We start from the raw sequence: 16961 nt of genomic DNA, 5'->3' as shown, positions 1-16961 counted from the left end.
CACACGGATGCACTGTAGATCAGGTCTCTCATAAACCTGTGGTGAAGGCTCAAATCCTCACACTGGGTCCTGTTGGGATCAAAGTCTGCAGGCTACATTCCCAACTTGCTCAATTTTTTAATGTTTGAATCAATTAACTCTTCCATTCATCTGAGCCGACGCTAATAATTAACAGTGGATAGGTACCTTCTACCTTTGTAGTAGGGAAGAAAGCATTAACAATTAATGGAGCCACCCAATCTTTCCCTAGACGAGACGACCTCAAACTTGATATGACACACACGTCTAAGAGAGGATGAAGACAGAGGTGTCAGAGGATGTCTGTCTTACTCTGCTCCCGTCTCGGCTGGCAGATGGAGACCCTAGGTGAGAGGGGGGGAGTGTGTGTGTCAGTTCTAAACTGACCTCTTGTTTCTCTCCACACAGGTGAGTGGATCACTGGCCAGAGTCCCGTCTGGACTGAAGGGGTCCCAGGACATCCTCTACTTACTCAGGTAGTCTTCAACCCACCCCCACTTATCTCCCATTCCCATTCTCTATCTATTGACAGGCAAGTGCCGTCATTCCCTCACGTCCCAAACAATAGCTCTCTAGGCAGGGATCCTGTAGTCAGGCTAAAGAGAACCCAACCAGGCATCACAGACAGACAGGGGCTTGACATTGGCAGGACAAACGGCTGCAGACAGACAGAGCTCTCTGTCCCCGCTCCCCAGCGAAGTACAGGGATTTTACCCCTTTACGCTGATCATGGGTCAGTTTTGCATTTCCCCCACTAATGGTTAAGACCACGATTGGGAGGGGGAACTTCACCCCGGGGGTGCTCAGACGACTAGCCCTATATACACCCTTGTTGTCTCTGAGTCACACCTCCAGGTGTGGACAGTTTAATGGTCAGCAACATGAAAAGCCCCAGTCTTACCAGCTCACCGACACTGATCCCCTCAGCATGTAAACACACACTGTTTTGTTTCCTTACCCGTTCTCTGTTTTGATTATGCAATCAATCTATCTACTAGGTTCTACCCCATTAGGTGGGACTGACTGGCCATCATGGGGCAGATACATGACATAGTTTGTCCTGTCCATACTCAGTGTCCTACTTTGCACCAACTACTTGAAACTAAACAGCCTCTAGTATTATTCAGGCCATTAAAATGACCGAACAAAGATTTTAGTTCATTTGATTGATTGGTTTGAGTTGATTTGAGTAAATGTTATTGATTGGTTTGAGTTGATTTGAGTTAATATGATTGATTGATTCATCAAGGCATTTTTTCGTGCAAGAGAGTATGTGATCTACAGTTCAGTTTAGACACAACGGACATTTCACTCTAAGTCAGTAGATGGCGTCAATCGACCATACAGCTGAGATACTGGCAAAATGCCTACCTGTGATGCATGGAACATGCCATTCATGATGAATTTATAGAGCTAGAACCTCAATGCCTATTGGATATTATTTTTGTCTCATAATATCACACCCTCTATTTAATTTCTATGGTTTCTTAGAATTGCTTCTATTTTCGGGAAAGGGGCTATTATGTCGCACAGTTGCCTCCAAAAGCCAATAGACTACATGTAGACTAAAACGTGGGCCCATATAGGTTACATAATTAACCTGAGGGAGAGCATAATTTCGGAGCACAGTAGTAGTTTTATGCTTGTTATAAAAAGTTGCAAGGGCTGTGGGAAATATGTAACTAAACTACTTAATGCCACATTTGCCATTTTTAGAGGCAGAAGAACAAGTTAGGTTTAGTTTGCTGAATAGTTTTGGGTGGATGATGATGCACATCAGGGATAGGTCTGGCGCCTCTCAGGAATTACCGACAATTACCGATAATGGCTGTCAATCCAGTTATTTCTGTACGTGTCCCCTTGAGCGGAATCGCACCCCTTTACCCTTTGACACTGTCGATGACCATCTATCTGTAGGGCAAATAATTAGGCCTGCGCGTCTCTATGTCTGCTCTCTCTCTGTTCTCCATACTCAGGCAGTCTATGAAAATTCGTGTCCATTTAGACCCACAAGGCTAAGCTTTTAGAGCTATGCGAGTAGGCCTATGACATTTAGCTACCGTCATGAGAAGGTCTCCGTTGTTGCCCTTTTCTGGAGATTCTGCCTGAAGGGGTTTATAATTAGGGGATATAAACAGGCAAAAACGGCTGCTGCACAGTTATCCACGAGAATGTTTGATGCTATCAGTGCAAAACCGTAGCTAGCTGTCATTCCATGTAGCCTGTAATCTCTTTCCCTCACAGAATTCTTAAATAAGTAATATCCTAATAATCCTTTTTCCCAGACACAATACCACATTGGTGAATAATGCTTCACCTTTTTCCTGAATTATGTGAAATATGGTTGTGTGGTTGTACTCTTTTATTAGCCTAACTCAATCAATCAATTTAAAATATATATTTTTTCATTCATTCTTTTCATTTTTCAAACCAAAGATCAAACAGTCTACATCCTAAGTAATCAACACTTCAACGGATAGGTTTGAGTTGAGCTGGTTGGTTTTGATATCGATCGGAGACCAGTGCTGCTGTGTGTTTTGCATAGAATTGTTGGAGGGTAATTGAGTGTCAGTGTCTGTCTGTCGTCTCAGTGGCGCCATATGCCTTTTTGGATTGCTAATTTCTCTAACCGCCTGTCCGCTCCGCCCATAACATCCATTCTCACAGGCAGAAGCAATCTAGATATCTCCGGGCTGGCGTAGCCTGGGGAACCTGCTCACGATGGCGTCGGCCTGACGAGGCAATGCGGATGACACTATAACTACAGACAGACATGTAAAAATGAGCTAATAGCCTAGTCTGTTTAGAAGTTCAGATACTGTTTGTTTTCATTATTAGGCTATTGAGGTAGAATGTAATCTATGGTTATAGTTTATACATGTTTCTAAGGCATTTATAGGCATATTTGATGCTGCTACTTAATAAAACAATGTCGCATTAAATTGCAACATTGTAGCCAACGCCACAGTCTTCAAAAAGAGTGAAACAAACTGTAACAATGTTTCTTCACCTTTTACTGTAGCCTAGTCAGCACGATAGACTATATTGCACTATCAGTAAGAGGAATGATAAATTGTGACCGCCGGGTGAACCAATGGAAATGTAAAGTTCATGAAGTATGCTAATTGAGCGAGGGGTGCTCCAATGGGCGCTGATGGGGCGGAGTTATGTTACGTAGAGAAGTCTGGCTCGGATATTTCTTCAACTCAAGGTCCGCTTCCCGAAGTCGACTATTGAAGTGTTGATGCGAGAGTAGACGACATTTTATTCACATTTCGTTGTTTTCGGATTATAAACGTTATTCTTGACCATCATCGTGGATGTGTGTAAAGTCGGATTGGACAAGTAGTCACAACATTTATCCGGTTTTCTACTAAAGGAATGTTTTTTTCTTCCTCTTTTCAACAACTAACGATACAAGTGCTCCGCTTTTCCAGTAGGGCTTTTCAAGTACACCAGTCCGGCTTTTAGGCTTTTTCTCATGTAGCCTAGTTTTCCTATGCAGGGAAAGCCTTCCGTTTTTCGTGTGCTTTTCTTACGTCTTCCGGTGGATTGTGATTGTGGCAACTATTTATTCTGTAGATTTCATGTAACCGTGTCTTCGAGCGCAGCCCTGCGGGTTTTGGTACTTGGATAAGAGTGACTAAAAAGTTAGGCTACTTGTCGTAAATGGATCGCCATTTCAGTTTCATTTCCATTTGGCTACAACTGGAACTCTGTGCCATGGCTGTTCTTCTAACTAAAGGTAAACTTTGATCCCTTAAAACATGCCTTCATGTCCTCTTTGCCTTTTTCTGACCAAAGGAAAAAGTTCAAAAAGAGTGAATGCGAGAACGGGGTCAGAACCTCCCAAAGGCCTTATCATTGCTTTCTTATCCGTTTCCAATTGCGCAACGTTGAATAAGTCAAATTATTAAACAACGCAGTTTTGTCATCAAAATGATTTTCTCTTCTCTCTTTACTTTCCGAACTTTGATCTTTCCTATAATAAAGAATGATACAAATAAAATAAAAACTATCCGCGCATCCAGGTGGCATGTTTTCTATAGCCGTTTCTAAATCTCAACTAGTGTGTTTAATCTACTATATATTCCAACACAGGACAGGTGCCATAACATTGTTATAACTATGAAAAACGTAACTTTTTATACAGTTTGTGGTCTGTGTCCCCCCCCCCCCCCCATGAGTTCCTATAGCAAGGCCTTAACAGACTCAATGCCCCTAATGTTTCTCATAATTCTCGCGCTAGTGCACATCAATGGGATGTGTGATATTATGTAGCCTATAGGGTTTAATGTAAATACTTCAACTCGAGTCTCCAAAGTAGAAAGCAAAGCCCAGTAGCTACTACGCTACGGATGTTTGGCTCCTATATATAAAGCATTTGGCAATTACGAGACCATATTTATTAGTTTGTTGCCGTAATGCCATTATAATGTGTTTAGGGCCCTGTCAATGGTCAGCTCGTGATTAATAAGATGACAACATGTAACTGGAGACTGGAGGTACACAAAAAACATCGTGTAACGACATACAACGGCTTTGTTTATTTGTGTGCGTCTCTGTGTGTGCTTTGGGGTAGCTGTCTTGTAACAATGTTAATTAGCCTTTAACTAGTAAAGCTATGGATTTATATTGAAAATTATAACAGGTCGATACAAATAGCTTGTTGAACTCCATAAAAATGTTTTCAGTCATTTTAAAACATCTGACTATAAGTGAGACGCTATTCGTAGCATTTGCTGCGCGTTTTTAGCACTTTATATATATATATATAAAGTACTTGTTGCAAGACAACGAATACTAACATGGTTGTTTGGTGGAAGCTTTTGAGATGAGAAGCTGAGAGAGCTCATTGCGCCCAGCCCATCTTGACCACACTAATGCTTGCATGAAAGCTGAAAAAGGAGACTCCTGCGCTGCTCTCTCACCCCCTTACGAGTTTCCATTTGGGTTGAAAGAAATTGACTTTGGAAAACAAACCACTAATTAAAAGATACATGGTTCCTTTTTTATAATAGGGACGGACTAAAAGGACAATTTTGCACGGAAAGGGCTTAACCTCGGCGTATGTACTGCATTTCATTTGAACACGTCTACTTCTCAAAGTCTTTCAGGGGTTACCTTGTCATTTACACGCGTTTGCCAATATCGGTTCAGATCCGACTAGGCAGTTTTTAAAACACACAATTAGTCTGGTTTCTGATTCAAATATCCAAATAGCGAGTTGAGATAATTATTTGGTTTTAAAAGTAAAGTAGATATGCTATTGGCTTTATTTTATTATTGGATATAACAGCCATGTGTGTGACTATATCAAATATCTATCTGAGACGTTTATAACATTTCCACAAATTTGACTACAAAACGCAAGATTTCTCCCCTGTGGAATATGTTTTGATTTCCCAAACTGCTGCCCAGTTAGAAAAGCAGTCCATGTACGCGGAAAAGATTCAAAGCACAAACAATTTAATTGAGACGTTATTACTAGATAATATGCAGAATGTGTGGTCAGTTATTCTTGAAATGTTGGAGAATAGGCTACTATTTAGCCTACAACACTTCATAAACGAATCATGTAGGCCTATGACTAACACATCACATTTCTTTTCTTTTAGGAGAAATACGGTGTTACTGTGACGCCCCCCACTGCGTGGCCACGGGCTACATGTGTAAATCTGATCTAAACGCCTGTTTCACCAAGGTGCTGGACCCAATGAACACTAACTCTCCCCTCACGCACGGGTGTCTAGATCCCATAGCGAACTCTGCCGACATGTGCAGCTCTAAGAACACAAATGCCCTGAGTGAGGGTTTGTCTATGCTGGAGTGCTGTCACGACGATATGTGCAACTACAGAGGCCTTCACGACCTGGCTCACACCAGAGAATCAACAGGTAAGAAAAGAAGTAAGAGAGAATTGAAACATGAAATGGCTCTGACTGAAAACATGGGTATTATTTTATATTCTGTTCTGTAAGGATTCTAATGTGTGACAGACAGAGCAACCGAACTGACAATATGTAGTGTAGCCTATTCAGGTCGCCTCCCTGTAATAGTGTTTAATGGTCTACTGTAATGCAAACGCCTTTTATTAATTCCCACCTTTACACAGCTTCAGCTAGATTTTTTATGGGTTGCAGCACAGCGGCAAAGAGAGGAGTGTTGGGGGCAACCGGTTTACCTGAAGAACTTGGACGCACATCAGATATTTTGTTGCATGTGCACCATGTAATTTCTCCACCGAGTAGGAATGTGCCTTGTAGAATATCCTTTCACAGGCTGCATGTAGGAAGGCATAAATACTAGCATCACTGAGTTATGAAAAGGTGGATAGTCTTACAGAGAGGAAAGGAGAGCTCTCAAGTAGGGCTTTCTGTTATGAAATATATTGGAGTTTAGCTAGTTTATTAGCTGAAATTCATTTATTTTGGCTCTTATTTGGGATAAGGCTCGGCGACACATTGCATTTCCCTTCTGAAAGCAGGAGCCAAGTTTCCACTGGACATCAGTGTACGTTAGGCAATAAAATAACCTACGTTTCCTCTTGTCTCCTCGTCCAGAGCACGGCAGGTACCAGCCTGAGAGCAACAACCGTCACCTGGTCACGCGGGTACAGGAGCTGGCCTCGGCCAAAGAGGTGTGGTTCAGGGCAGCGGTGATCGCGGTGCCCATCGCTGGAGGCCTCATCTTGGTCCTTCTCATCATGCTGGCCTTACGGATGCTCCGCAGTGAGAACAAGCGGCTGCAAGACCAGAGGCAGCAGATGCTGTCACGGCTCCACTACAGTTTCCACGGCCACCACACCAAGAAGGGCCACATGGCGAAGCTAGACCTGGAGTGTATGGTGCCCGTGACAGGACACGAAAACTGCTGCCTCACCTGTGACAAGATGAGACAGGCGGACCTGGGGAACGACAAGATACTGTCTCTGGTACACTGGGGGATGTACAGTGGGCGTGGGAAGCTGGAGTTTGTATGACTTACTTTTCTAAGTTTGTTTGACTTTACTTAATGTCCCCCCCCCCCCCGCCCAAAAAACAGCCAAGGCTGTCTCCTCTACTCGTTGGGTTTTCTCTTTTAATTTTAAAAATGAATCCCCCGTTTTGTCTATTTTACTTAACAGCTGTTTTTTTTCAATGGAGGGGAAAAAGAGGACTGAACGGAACGCAAGCCTTGTGGTTTTTGCTGAAGGAGCACTTTACTTGAAAATGAAAGGCAAACCATCGAGGCTGTATTTAAACTTGAGGACAGGACTGACCGACGGACTGAGAAAGCTCTGTCAAGACCCTGTCTGCATGTGGATCCTGGACTTTACACGGAGCGCTGAAGGATTCCAAATCTGTCTTATTTGCACATTTGTAAAAAGTAAAATAAGTTGTTTTGCTTAAAAAGAAGCTAAGTAGAAGAAGACTTTTACACTGACACCAGGGTTAAACAACAATATAATAGTTCAATAATTCAGTGTTGACTGTAGGTGTGTGCACTCCTCTGTGTACGTTTCTTGATCCAAGCCTATTGTAAAGATTTAAAATATATATATTTTTGTCTGAAAAGAAAGACCCTGTCCTGTGTCTTCTTCCTTGCTGTGTGAAAGAGAGGAACAGTTTTCAAGATGTTTTTCACCCCCTGGTGTGTTTGTGTGTGTACAGTAGTATGTAAGAGGATGTGTAGTGAGTGAGAGGACCACGCTGCCATGGTGGTGTGACGTTTCATACCCAGACGGTGGGAGTGTGGGCCGCCGTGGCGTGTGTGTAGTATCAGGCGGAGTGTGTTGGCCGTGTGGTTCGTGTAGGACTGACTTCACAGTGAGGCCTTGTTTCACAGTAGTACTCCACATCTGAGTCATTCTTGAATCTCCTCCAAAGGTCAGGATTTCGGCATCAAACACATTCGGTTTCTTTCATTGCACGCGCTGGATTCCTCCTGGAAGTAGTCTGGCTATTTATTTTATACTCGGTCGAAGGCCAGTATAAGCCCTCCCCATTCAGCTACTCTGGATGTGTTTCAGCCGACACACTAACCCTTCTGTATCCCAGCTTGTGTTGATGAAGAAGGCTCTTTTCTTTGCCAAGCGACTAGGCTAGTGATTATGCCACAATTGACACTCTTATTACGCGGCTTAGAAATAGAGCTCGAGCCTGAGGTTGCGCGTGTGTTTTATTACGAGAGTTATGCATGGGTTATCAGGAGAGTTAATATGGAACCCACAGAGTTATAGCTTGGATAATGTGAAGACTGTATTTCTATTGTTGTTGTGTTTGAAATCCCCTTCACTTCTTTTCTCCAGTCTGTTTGGTAGTCCTTCTACTTTATTACGTCCTAATACTTCCCTGATGGTACGTGTATCTCGCTGTAAAGCCTGTCCATAGTGAGACACATAAACATATCGCGTGACCAATTTCAACCAGCTACTTTTTTCCCTTTTTGAGGTAAAACTTTGGTGGACTTTGACTGTGATAAACGATGTGGAAGAATCAATAATGGCGATGCAGGATTCTGTGTACTTGTAGTAACGTTAACATAGCAGCCTAAAAGTTGGGGCCTTCGAAAGGAACATAGCATGTTTTGGAAATCACGGTTCAAAAGTTCAAAGGAACTGTGTTACTCCTCTCCGTGGTAACCAAGACAGAGAGGAGGAAAGTAAGTTGTTTATTTTAGGTCCACCTGTGTCTGTGTATGTCTATGTGTCTGTGTCCATTTGCATGCGTGCGTGTCTACTGTGTGTGTGTCAGTTCCAGGCTGACTTCTTGTTTCTCTCCATTAGGCCTTAAGGAAAACACTATTACCAGGCTAACCACTTAACAGCAATCTGCCTTAACCGGGCCTCAGGCCACGCAGACACTTAGTCTCCCCAGGACTATTACCCTGCAATAATAACAGGACCCTCTGGTTTGGACAGCTAATGTGCCCTGTGTTTTTGTTCTGCTCGCTCCCATCACCTGCTGATACCAGACAGACAGGGATGTCTGAAGGGGGAGGGCACGTGCACACACACGTACGCACACACACACACACACACTCTAGTAGTGCCTCTTGATGCTACAGTTAGACCCCATGCACAGTGGCTCTACAATAAAACACTTCTCCAGGCCCATTAGGATCGGCTGCCATTTTGCTGAGCGGCAGGCGGTCAGGCTGTTTGTATTGACATGCAAATGTAATGAGGCGGTCGACTGGCTCCCTTCAAAAGCCCAATTTGTTTTGAAGTCACTTCAAAATGTCCCCTTTCTAACTTGCCAGTGAATTGTTATTGGTGTATATTCTGGATGCGTCTGGAAAGGCACCCTGTTGCCTATATGGTGCAATATATACATAATAGGATGCCTTTTGGGTCGCTCCCGCTGTCTCTCTCTCAAGTCAATTCGCTTTATTGGCATGACGTAACAATGTACATATTGCCAAAGCTTAATTTGGATATTTACAATATAAAATAAATAAAATATCTCTCTCTGTCTGTCTCTCTCTTTGTCTCTCTGTCTGTCTCTCTCTTTCTCGCTCTGTCTCTCTCTGTCTCTCCCTCTCGTGTAGACCTCTCTCTCTCTCTCTCTCGTGTAGACCTCTCTCTCTCTCGTGTAGACCTCTCAAGAATCATAGACTCCAGTCCCAGGTTTCCGCACTAGCAGCAATGAGGGTGAGATATACAGCTTTTATTGGTATGTGACATTTTCCAAACCTCATAGAGGGGAAGGTTAACTACCCTGATTTAAATCAGAGCTGTTCTCATTTTTTCTCTCCCCACCTCGCTGGCGATAAAATGCTCATGCAGTCGGTGCTGTGTGTATATAGGGATCCCATAGACTATACTGTGCCCTGTGTTAAACAATATATGAAGTGTAAACACACATGGGACCTGTTAACACCTGCACATAGTAATGGGTCATTACACAGCTTTTATAGCCTTGGATGTTATTCTTGTTTTCTCCTCCTCTTCCTCTTCCTCTATAGAGATTTCAGCTTATCCATGTTGATGAATCCTGGGTAATAAAGACACTCATGATCAATTAGTTATTGGTGAAGATTACAGGTTAATGCTTCTCTGTCTCAGTAGAAAACTCTTGACTACATAGTACACAAACTGATATGCGGAGAAGCCTATATATATATGAGGACACACTATAAACGGTTTCACAAATGAACTGTCTTGAAAACATACGCTGTAAATGACCCACTGAAGACTATTTACTTGTTAGCCATTAAAATAAATAAAAACGCTCTCAAAAACAAACCAATGTGTCATTTTAGAAAACAACAATTTATACGTTCAAGAAAATAGATGTTAATGTTGGGTTTCCGCCGTGACGCATATACCAGTGTCATTCTGCCCTGTGACGAATGGACATCCGTTTAAATAAAACATGGAATAAATATTTATTCCACCCAAAGCAAGTTCACTTCCTTTGAATGGATACAACATGGGTTGGTCCCTGTCCTCCTTGACCTTCAACCCATCTAAACATTTAGCCCTGCATGTTGTTAACGTTTACATTTCAATCTGCCTTGAGAAAAATCAAGTTGGGAATGTTTATGAGATCCGGCTGGGGCTCTTGAAGCTTAATGTCACCGTGTGTAAATAGGCGTTTTGTTATGTTTTTTAAAAGGGGGTTTCTCAGTTGCAGTCCAACCACGGTTAAATCAAACACTAGCTCTCCAAGTGAAAGATAATTAACAGAGGAGTCCGACAGGAGACAGAGATTGATGATGATGGTCCATTGTGGCTCAGTTGGTAGAGCATGGCACTTGCAATGCCCAGGTTGTGGGTTCAATTCCCACGAGGGACCAGTACTAATGTAAATATATGCACTCACTACTGTAAGTCGCTCTGGACTAGAGCATCTGCTAAATTACTAAAATGTCAAATTAAATACAATTTCAGGATTACAAAAAAGTCCAAAATAGATACTCCAATGTCTGACTATGTATAGGTATAGATAACAAGCCACGCTGCTAGTCAAGTGTCCTGTTGGTTTAGTATGCGTCTCTAACTCTAAGCCGTGGCAGAGAGAAGAGCCCCGAGCGTCAGTGAGGAGGCTGGAAGCCACCAAACGTGTCCCCATGGCTGGTGTTGAGACTATTGTATTAATTTACTGACATTCAGAGAGCCCATTAAGGATCCAGACTAGGCCTTGTGATGAGCTGTCCCCAACAAAGCCTGAGTGCATACACATACACACACATTTATTGGCCCCTCACCTGGCCCTAAAGACAGACAGCAGAACAATGTCTACCTTGCCTGAGAGCCTCTGACACTTCTTACCCTCAGAGACACACTCATATCTCTCATTCTCGCTCTCTCTCTACGACCACTCAAACTTCCACTCACGGCTGACATGGATAAGCTTATATTGCCAGTACCCAACAAGGATGGTTAAAAAGGCCTCTTATGTAGTCTGATGTTATCCAAGTCAGGTGGTCCTAGTCATACATGTAGGGAATAAAGGCCATATTTTAAGACTACACACTGCAGCAGTTTGGATGTACTATGCAGGACCTTCACTTTCTATTTTACTGAAATACCAACTCCCACCTGTATGCCACATCCTGCTGTTAACGTGGTCCCTATACATCCCAACACACTTTTGTAGCAGAGGAGAGATGGAGTACATTATCAGGTGGCAACTGTGAACACAGAGAATGACAACAGAGGCTGAACATGAGCAGAAGTTGAAACTGTTCAATAAGCCCTCCCAACCCCCATAATAATGGCTTTCACAAAGTCAATTGGCAGCTGGCCAGAGCCAGGCTTCTCTCTCTGTGAAGAGAACAGAGCAGGGACAGTGAGCAGCGGCAACACCTTGAGTTGGCAGCTAAATCCCCGGTCTAGTGTGTGTGTTAGTTGGCAGCCATATCTCCGGGTGGGACTCTGTGCAGGGAGGTTATTATTTGTGTGCATTGTGAGACCCAGATCCCAGGAATTACCAGACTGAAAGGACAGATTAAAAGGATTGCAGGCAGTCAAATGTCCAGAGAATCTAATCCTACAATAACAGATAAGACTGTGGAATTGTGTCCCAAATGGCGTCCTATTTCATATATGGTGCACTATGGGCCCTGGTCAAATGTAGTGCACTAAATAGGGAATAGGGTGACATTTGGGATGTATATTTTTATAGCTTGCCAGGTGATGAATGGGCAGTGGCATATCTCATCCCAGTTGTCACACTTTAGCTTTTAAAACCATGTCAGATCAGATTATATCTTGGTCACTGAGAGATTTGATTACAGAGCAGCACTAGTGTTTAGAGACCCAGTATGGGGTGTTTTCTCTATAGAGGGTGGATGGGTGGGTGTAGCCTGGATCCTAACCGGATTGTGCCGTTTCAGTTTGGATTCAGGCTAGGGTGGGTGGCCATTGTCAAGTGACACCCAATAACGTGCTGTGGAAAAATGTGTCCAATGTATTTCACAGGGAGGGAGCCAAACTAAATCAACTACAGACAGACAACTGGGACATGGAGTCTATAAGTGATAAAAACCTAAGTGGAGTGATAAAACCGCTCCTGACAAAATGAATTTATCTATTTGTTTATGTTTGAGAAATTACTAACTGACATATCTACAGATGTAGGATGTTCATTTGATCAACCGGTTGGCTCTTGCAGGAAAACTTTCTTGCAATGCAGGAAATGTAAAACTTGTCGTGCATTTGAGGTTAAAAAAAGGATTCTGAAGTTTGTAATTTTCACTTAGAAATGTCAAACTTGATTTTCACATAAGAAAAATGCATTGAACTCCTACGAAAATGTTAATTCATATAATCCACACAATAATTCATATCTCCTGTTGCTGATGGATTATTCTCCTGCTGTAGCAAACTGGCCCAAATTCAGATCATACATGTGTACCACATGTTGGAGTACTACACCACTGCAGGGCAAAGTGAAATTAGACATTTAGGCTGCTATGTACCAAAACACTGGGGGTAAACGCTGGATAATTATTCTCCGAGACATTAAGGACACTTTCTGGGGAACGTTAAACTGTAGGGTTTGTTTGGGGAAAGTGTCCTATTAACCATTTAAAATCAAAATGTTTCCCAAAATGCACCCTATTACCTATAGGGTTTTGGTCAAAAGTAGTGCACTATATAGAGGATAGGGTGTCATTTGGGATGCAACCCGGGACAGACATGTAAAGGTGTTGGGTGTTAGGTGGTGATGAAATCTTTCAAACCCATTTTTTAATACAGTACATACACATGGAAAATCAGGTTTGGCATATGTGATTGTTGTTATGTACAGTTTATAAACATGATATTCGTTCTGTGTATAAAACGCTGGATGTGATTTGTGCATACTGTAATGGTAGGAGACAGCGTTCATGTATGAGCTCTGCAACCCCTCAATCCTTTACGGGGGGAAAAAAAATCAATTTCACATGTGAAACCATGTTGTTTTGGAACATTTCACAATTGTTGAAATATCAAGTGAAGTTTCACGTGATTATTTTTCACATGATATTTCCAAAATGAGTTGTTAAGATGTCCCCGGAACAACACAGACGCAGTGTTTTCAATTTACACAATGTAATCATGTATGTCAAATATGTATGTTTATACAGTAATTATTATTCAACCTTTTCTCACCTGGGATTTGAACTCACAACTTCTTGGTTGAGGCATTGTGATGTTCCTGCTACGCCACCATGACAGTGTCAATGACTGAGTTCACTTGTATTTCTACACTTTGGACTTCAAAGTAAATCTCAGCTTTTTTTTTTTAAATGCACAAAAGAAAAACGATTACACTTATCATAGTGATTTAAGTGTAACAATAAAACATAATAACATGTCCCACAAACATTACACAACTAAAGAGAAAAACCTCAAATTGCTGAAATAAGAAAACTAAATCAATGATGAGAGAATAGTCAGATTAACTGATAACTAAAATAGCAGTGTAGATGGCACACTTTTGCTAAGTGCAGTGATTTATTATAGGTACAGGGCATTCGGAAAGTATTCAGACGCCTTAACTTTTCCCACATTTTGTTACGTTAAAGCCTTTTTCTAAAATGGATTACATAGGTTTTTCCCCTCATCAATCTACACACAATACCCCATAATGATAAGGCAAAACAGGTTTGTAGAATTTTTGGCGAGAATTTATAAAAATAAAAAAATATATAAATTACTTAAGTATTCAGACCCTTTACTCAGTACTTTGTTGAAGCACCTTTGGCAGCGATTACAGCCTCAAGTCTTCTTGGGTATGACGCTAAAAGCTTGGCACACCTGTATTTGGGGAGTTTCTGCCATTCTACTCTGCAGATCTGCAGGTCTTTGCAGAGATGTTCGAACGGGTTCAAGTCCGGGCTCTGGCTGGGCCACTCAAGGACTTTCAGAGACTTGTCCCGAATCCATTCCAGCGTTGTCTTGGCTGTGTGCTTAGGGTCGTTGTCCTGTTGGAAGGTTAACCTTCGCCCCAGTCTGAGGTCCTGAGTGCTCTGGAGCAGGTTTTCATCAAGGATCTCGCTGTACTTTTCTCCGTTCATCTTTCCCTCGGTCCTGACTAGTCTCCCAGTTCCTGCCGCTGAAAAACATTCCCACAGCTTCACCGTAGGTTAGGTGACGGGTTTCCTCCAGACGTGACGCTTGGTATTCAGGGCAAGGAGTTCAATCTTGTTTCTCATGGTCTGAGAGTCCTTAAGGTACCTTTTGTCAAACTCCTGGCGGGCTGTCATGTGCCTTTACTGAGGAGTGGCATCCATCTGGCCACTTTACCATAAAGGCCTGATTGGTGGAGTGCTGCAGAGATGGTTGTCCTTCTGGAAGGTTCTCCCACCTCCACAGAGGAAATCTGGAGCTCTGTCAGAGTGATCATCGGGTTCTTGGTCACCTCCCTGACCAAGGCCCTTCTCCCTCGATTGCTCAGTTTGGCCGGGCGGCCAGCTCTAAGACGAGTTTTGGTGGAGGCCACTGTGTTCTTGGGGACCATCAATGCTGCAAAAAAGTTTTGGTACCTTTCCCCAAAACCTGTTTTCACTTTGTCATTATGGAGTATTGTGTGTAGATTGATGTGGGTAAAAAATGATATATTCCATTTTAGAATAAGGCTGTAATGTAACAAAATGTGAAAAAAGTCAAGGGGTCCGAATTCTTTCCGAATGCATTGCATTTGTATTTATTATAAATCCCCATTAGCTGCTTCCAAGGCAGCAGCTACTCTTCCTGGGGTCCAGCAAAATGAAGGCAGTTGTACACGTAAAAAAACATTACAATACATTCACAACTGATTTCACAACACATTGTGTGCCCTACTCTACTACCACATATCTACAACACAAAATCTATGTTAATGTGTGTGTATAGTGCGTATGTTATTGTGTGTTTGTATGCATGTGTCTGTGCCTATGTTTGTGTTACTTCACAGTCCCCGCTGTTCCATAAGGTGTATTTTTATCAGTTTAAGAAAAATCTGATTGTACTGCTTGCATGAGTTACTTGATGTGGAATAGAGTTCTATGTAGTCATGTGTGCCTCCCATAGTCTGTTCTGGACTTGGGGACTGTGAAGAGACCTCTGGTGTCTTGTGGGGTATGCATGGGTGTCCGAGCTGTGTTCCAGTAGTTCAAACAGACAGCTCGGTGCATTCAACATGTCAATACCTCTCACAAATAGAAGTAGTGATGAAGTCAATCTCTCATCTATTTTGAGCCAGGAGAGATTTACATGCATATTATTAATGTTACCTCTCTGTGTACATGTTAGGGCCAGCCCGTGCTGCCCTGTTCTGAGCAAAAACTAGGGCCTGTCGGACCTGCCTTGTTGATAGTGCTGTTAAGAAGGTAGAGCAGCGCTTTACTATGGACAGACTTCTCCCCATCTTAGCTTCTGATGTATAAACATGTTTTGACCATGACAGTTTACAATCCAGTGTTACTCCAAGCAGTTTAGTCACCTGAACTTGCTCATTACAATATTTAGTTGTTTAGTGATTGATTTGTCTCAAATACAATGCTTTTAGTTTTTGAAATATTTAAGACTAACTTATTTCTTGCCACCCATTCAGAAACTTACTGCAGTTCTTTGTTAAGTGTTCCAGTCATTTCAGTTGCTGTAGTAGCTGACGTGTATAGTTTTGAGTCATCCGCATATCGTTAGTAATGATTGAAAAAAGTAAGGGGCCTAGACAGCTGCCCTGGGGAGTTCCTGATTCTACCTAGATTATGTTGAATAGACTTCCTTTAAAGAAGACCTTCTATGTTCTGTTACAGGTAACTCTTTATCCACAATATAGCAGGGGGTGTAAAGCCACAACACATACATTTTTCCAGCAGCAGACCATGATCGATAATGTCAAAACCTGCACTGAAATCTAACAAAACAACTCCCACAATCTTTTTATCATCAATTCCTCTCAGCCAATCATGAGTCGTTTGTGTAATTGCTGTACTTGTCGAATGCTCTTTCCTAATAAGCGTGCTGAAAGTCTGTTGTCAATTTGTTTACTGTAAAATAGCATTGTATCTGTTCAAACACCATTTCTTCCAAAAGTTTACTACGGGTTGGTAACAGGCTGATTGGTCAGCTATTTTAGCTAGTAAACTGGGCTTTACTATTCTAGGTAGGGGAATGACATTTGTTTCCCTCCAGGCCTGAGGGCACACAGTTTCCAGTTGGTTTAAATTGAAGATATGGCAAATAAGAGTGGCAATATCGTCCGCTATTATCCTCAGTAATTTTCCATCCAGGTTGTCAGACCCCGGTGGCTTGTCGTTGTTGATAGACAACAATAATTTTTTCACCTCTTCCACGCTCACTTTACGGAATTAAAATTGTCATAATTTGGTCAGGTATACTTGGATGTGTAGTGTCAGCATTTGTTTTGCGGGCATTCATGCCTAAGTTTGCTAATCTTGCCAATGAAAAAATCACAAAGTGGTTGACAATATCAGTGGGTTTTGTGATGAATGAGCCATCTGATTCAATGAATGATGGAGCT

The 16961-nt window shown here is 42.2% G+C and overlaps 1 protein-coding gene across 1 annotated transcript; it reads left to right on the top strand.

Moving 5' to 3' along the window:
• Positions 1-3212: 3212 nt before the first annotated feature.
• On the top strand, positions 3213-9475 carry LOC129822841 (BMP and activin membrane-bound inhibitor homolog). Its single transcript, XM_055881289.1, has 3 exons — positions 3213-3763; positions 5637-5915; positions 6582-9475. The coding sequence occupies exons 1-3, from the start codon at positions 3688-3690 to the stop codon at positions 6998-7000; spliced, it is 774 nt and encodes a 257-aa protein (XP_055737264.1). The 5' UTR covers positions 3213-3687; the 3' UTR covers positions 7001-9475.
• Positions 9476-16961: the final 7486 nt, after the last annotated feature.

This window comes from Salvelinus fontinalis, chromosome 25 (genome assembly GCF_029448725.1).
Source record: "Salvelinus fontinalis isolate EN_2023a chromosome 25, ASM2944872v1, whole genome shotgun sequence".
NCBI lineage: Eukaryota > Metazoa > Chordata > Actinopteri > Salmoniformes > Salmonidae > Salvelinus > Salvelinus fontinalis.
The sequence above is the reverse complement of the archived record's forward strand: the minus strand, read 5'-3'. Positions and strand labels throughout refer to the sequence as shown.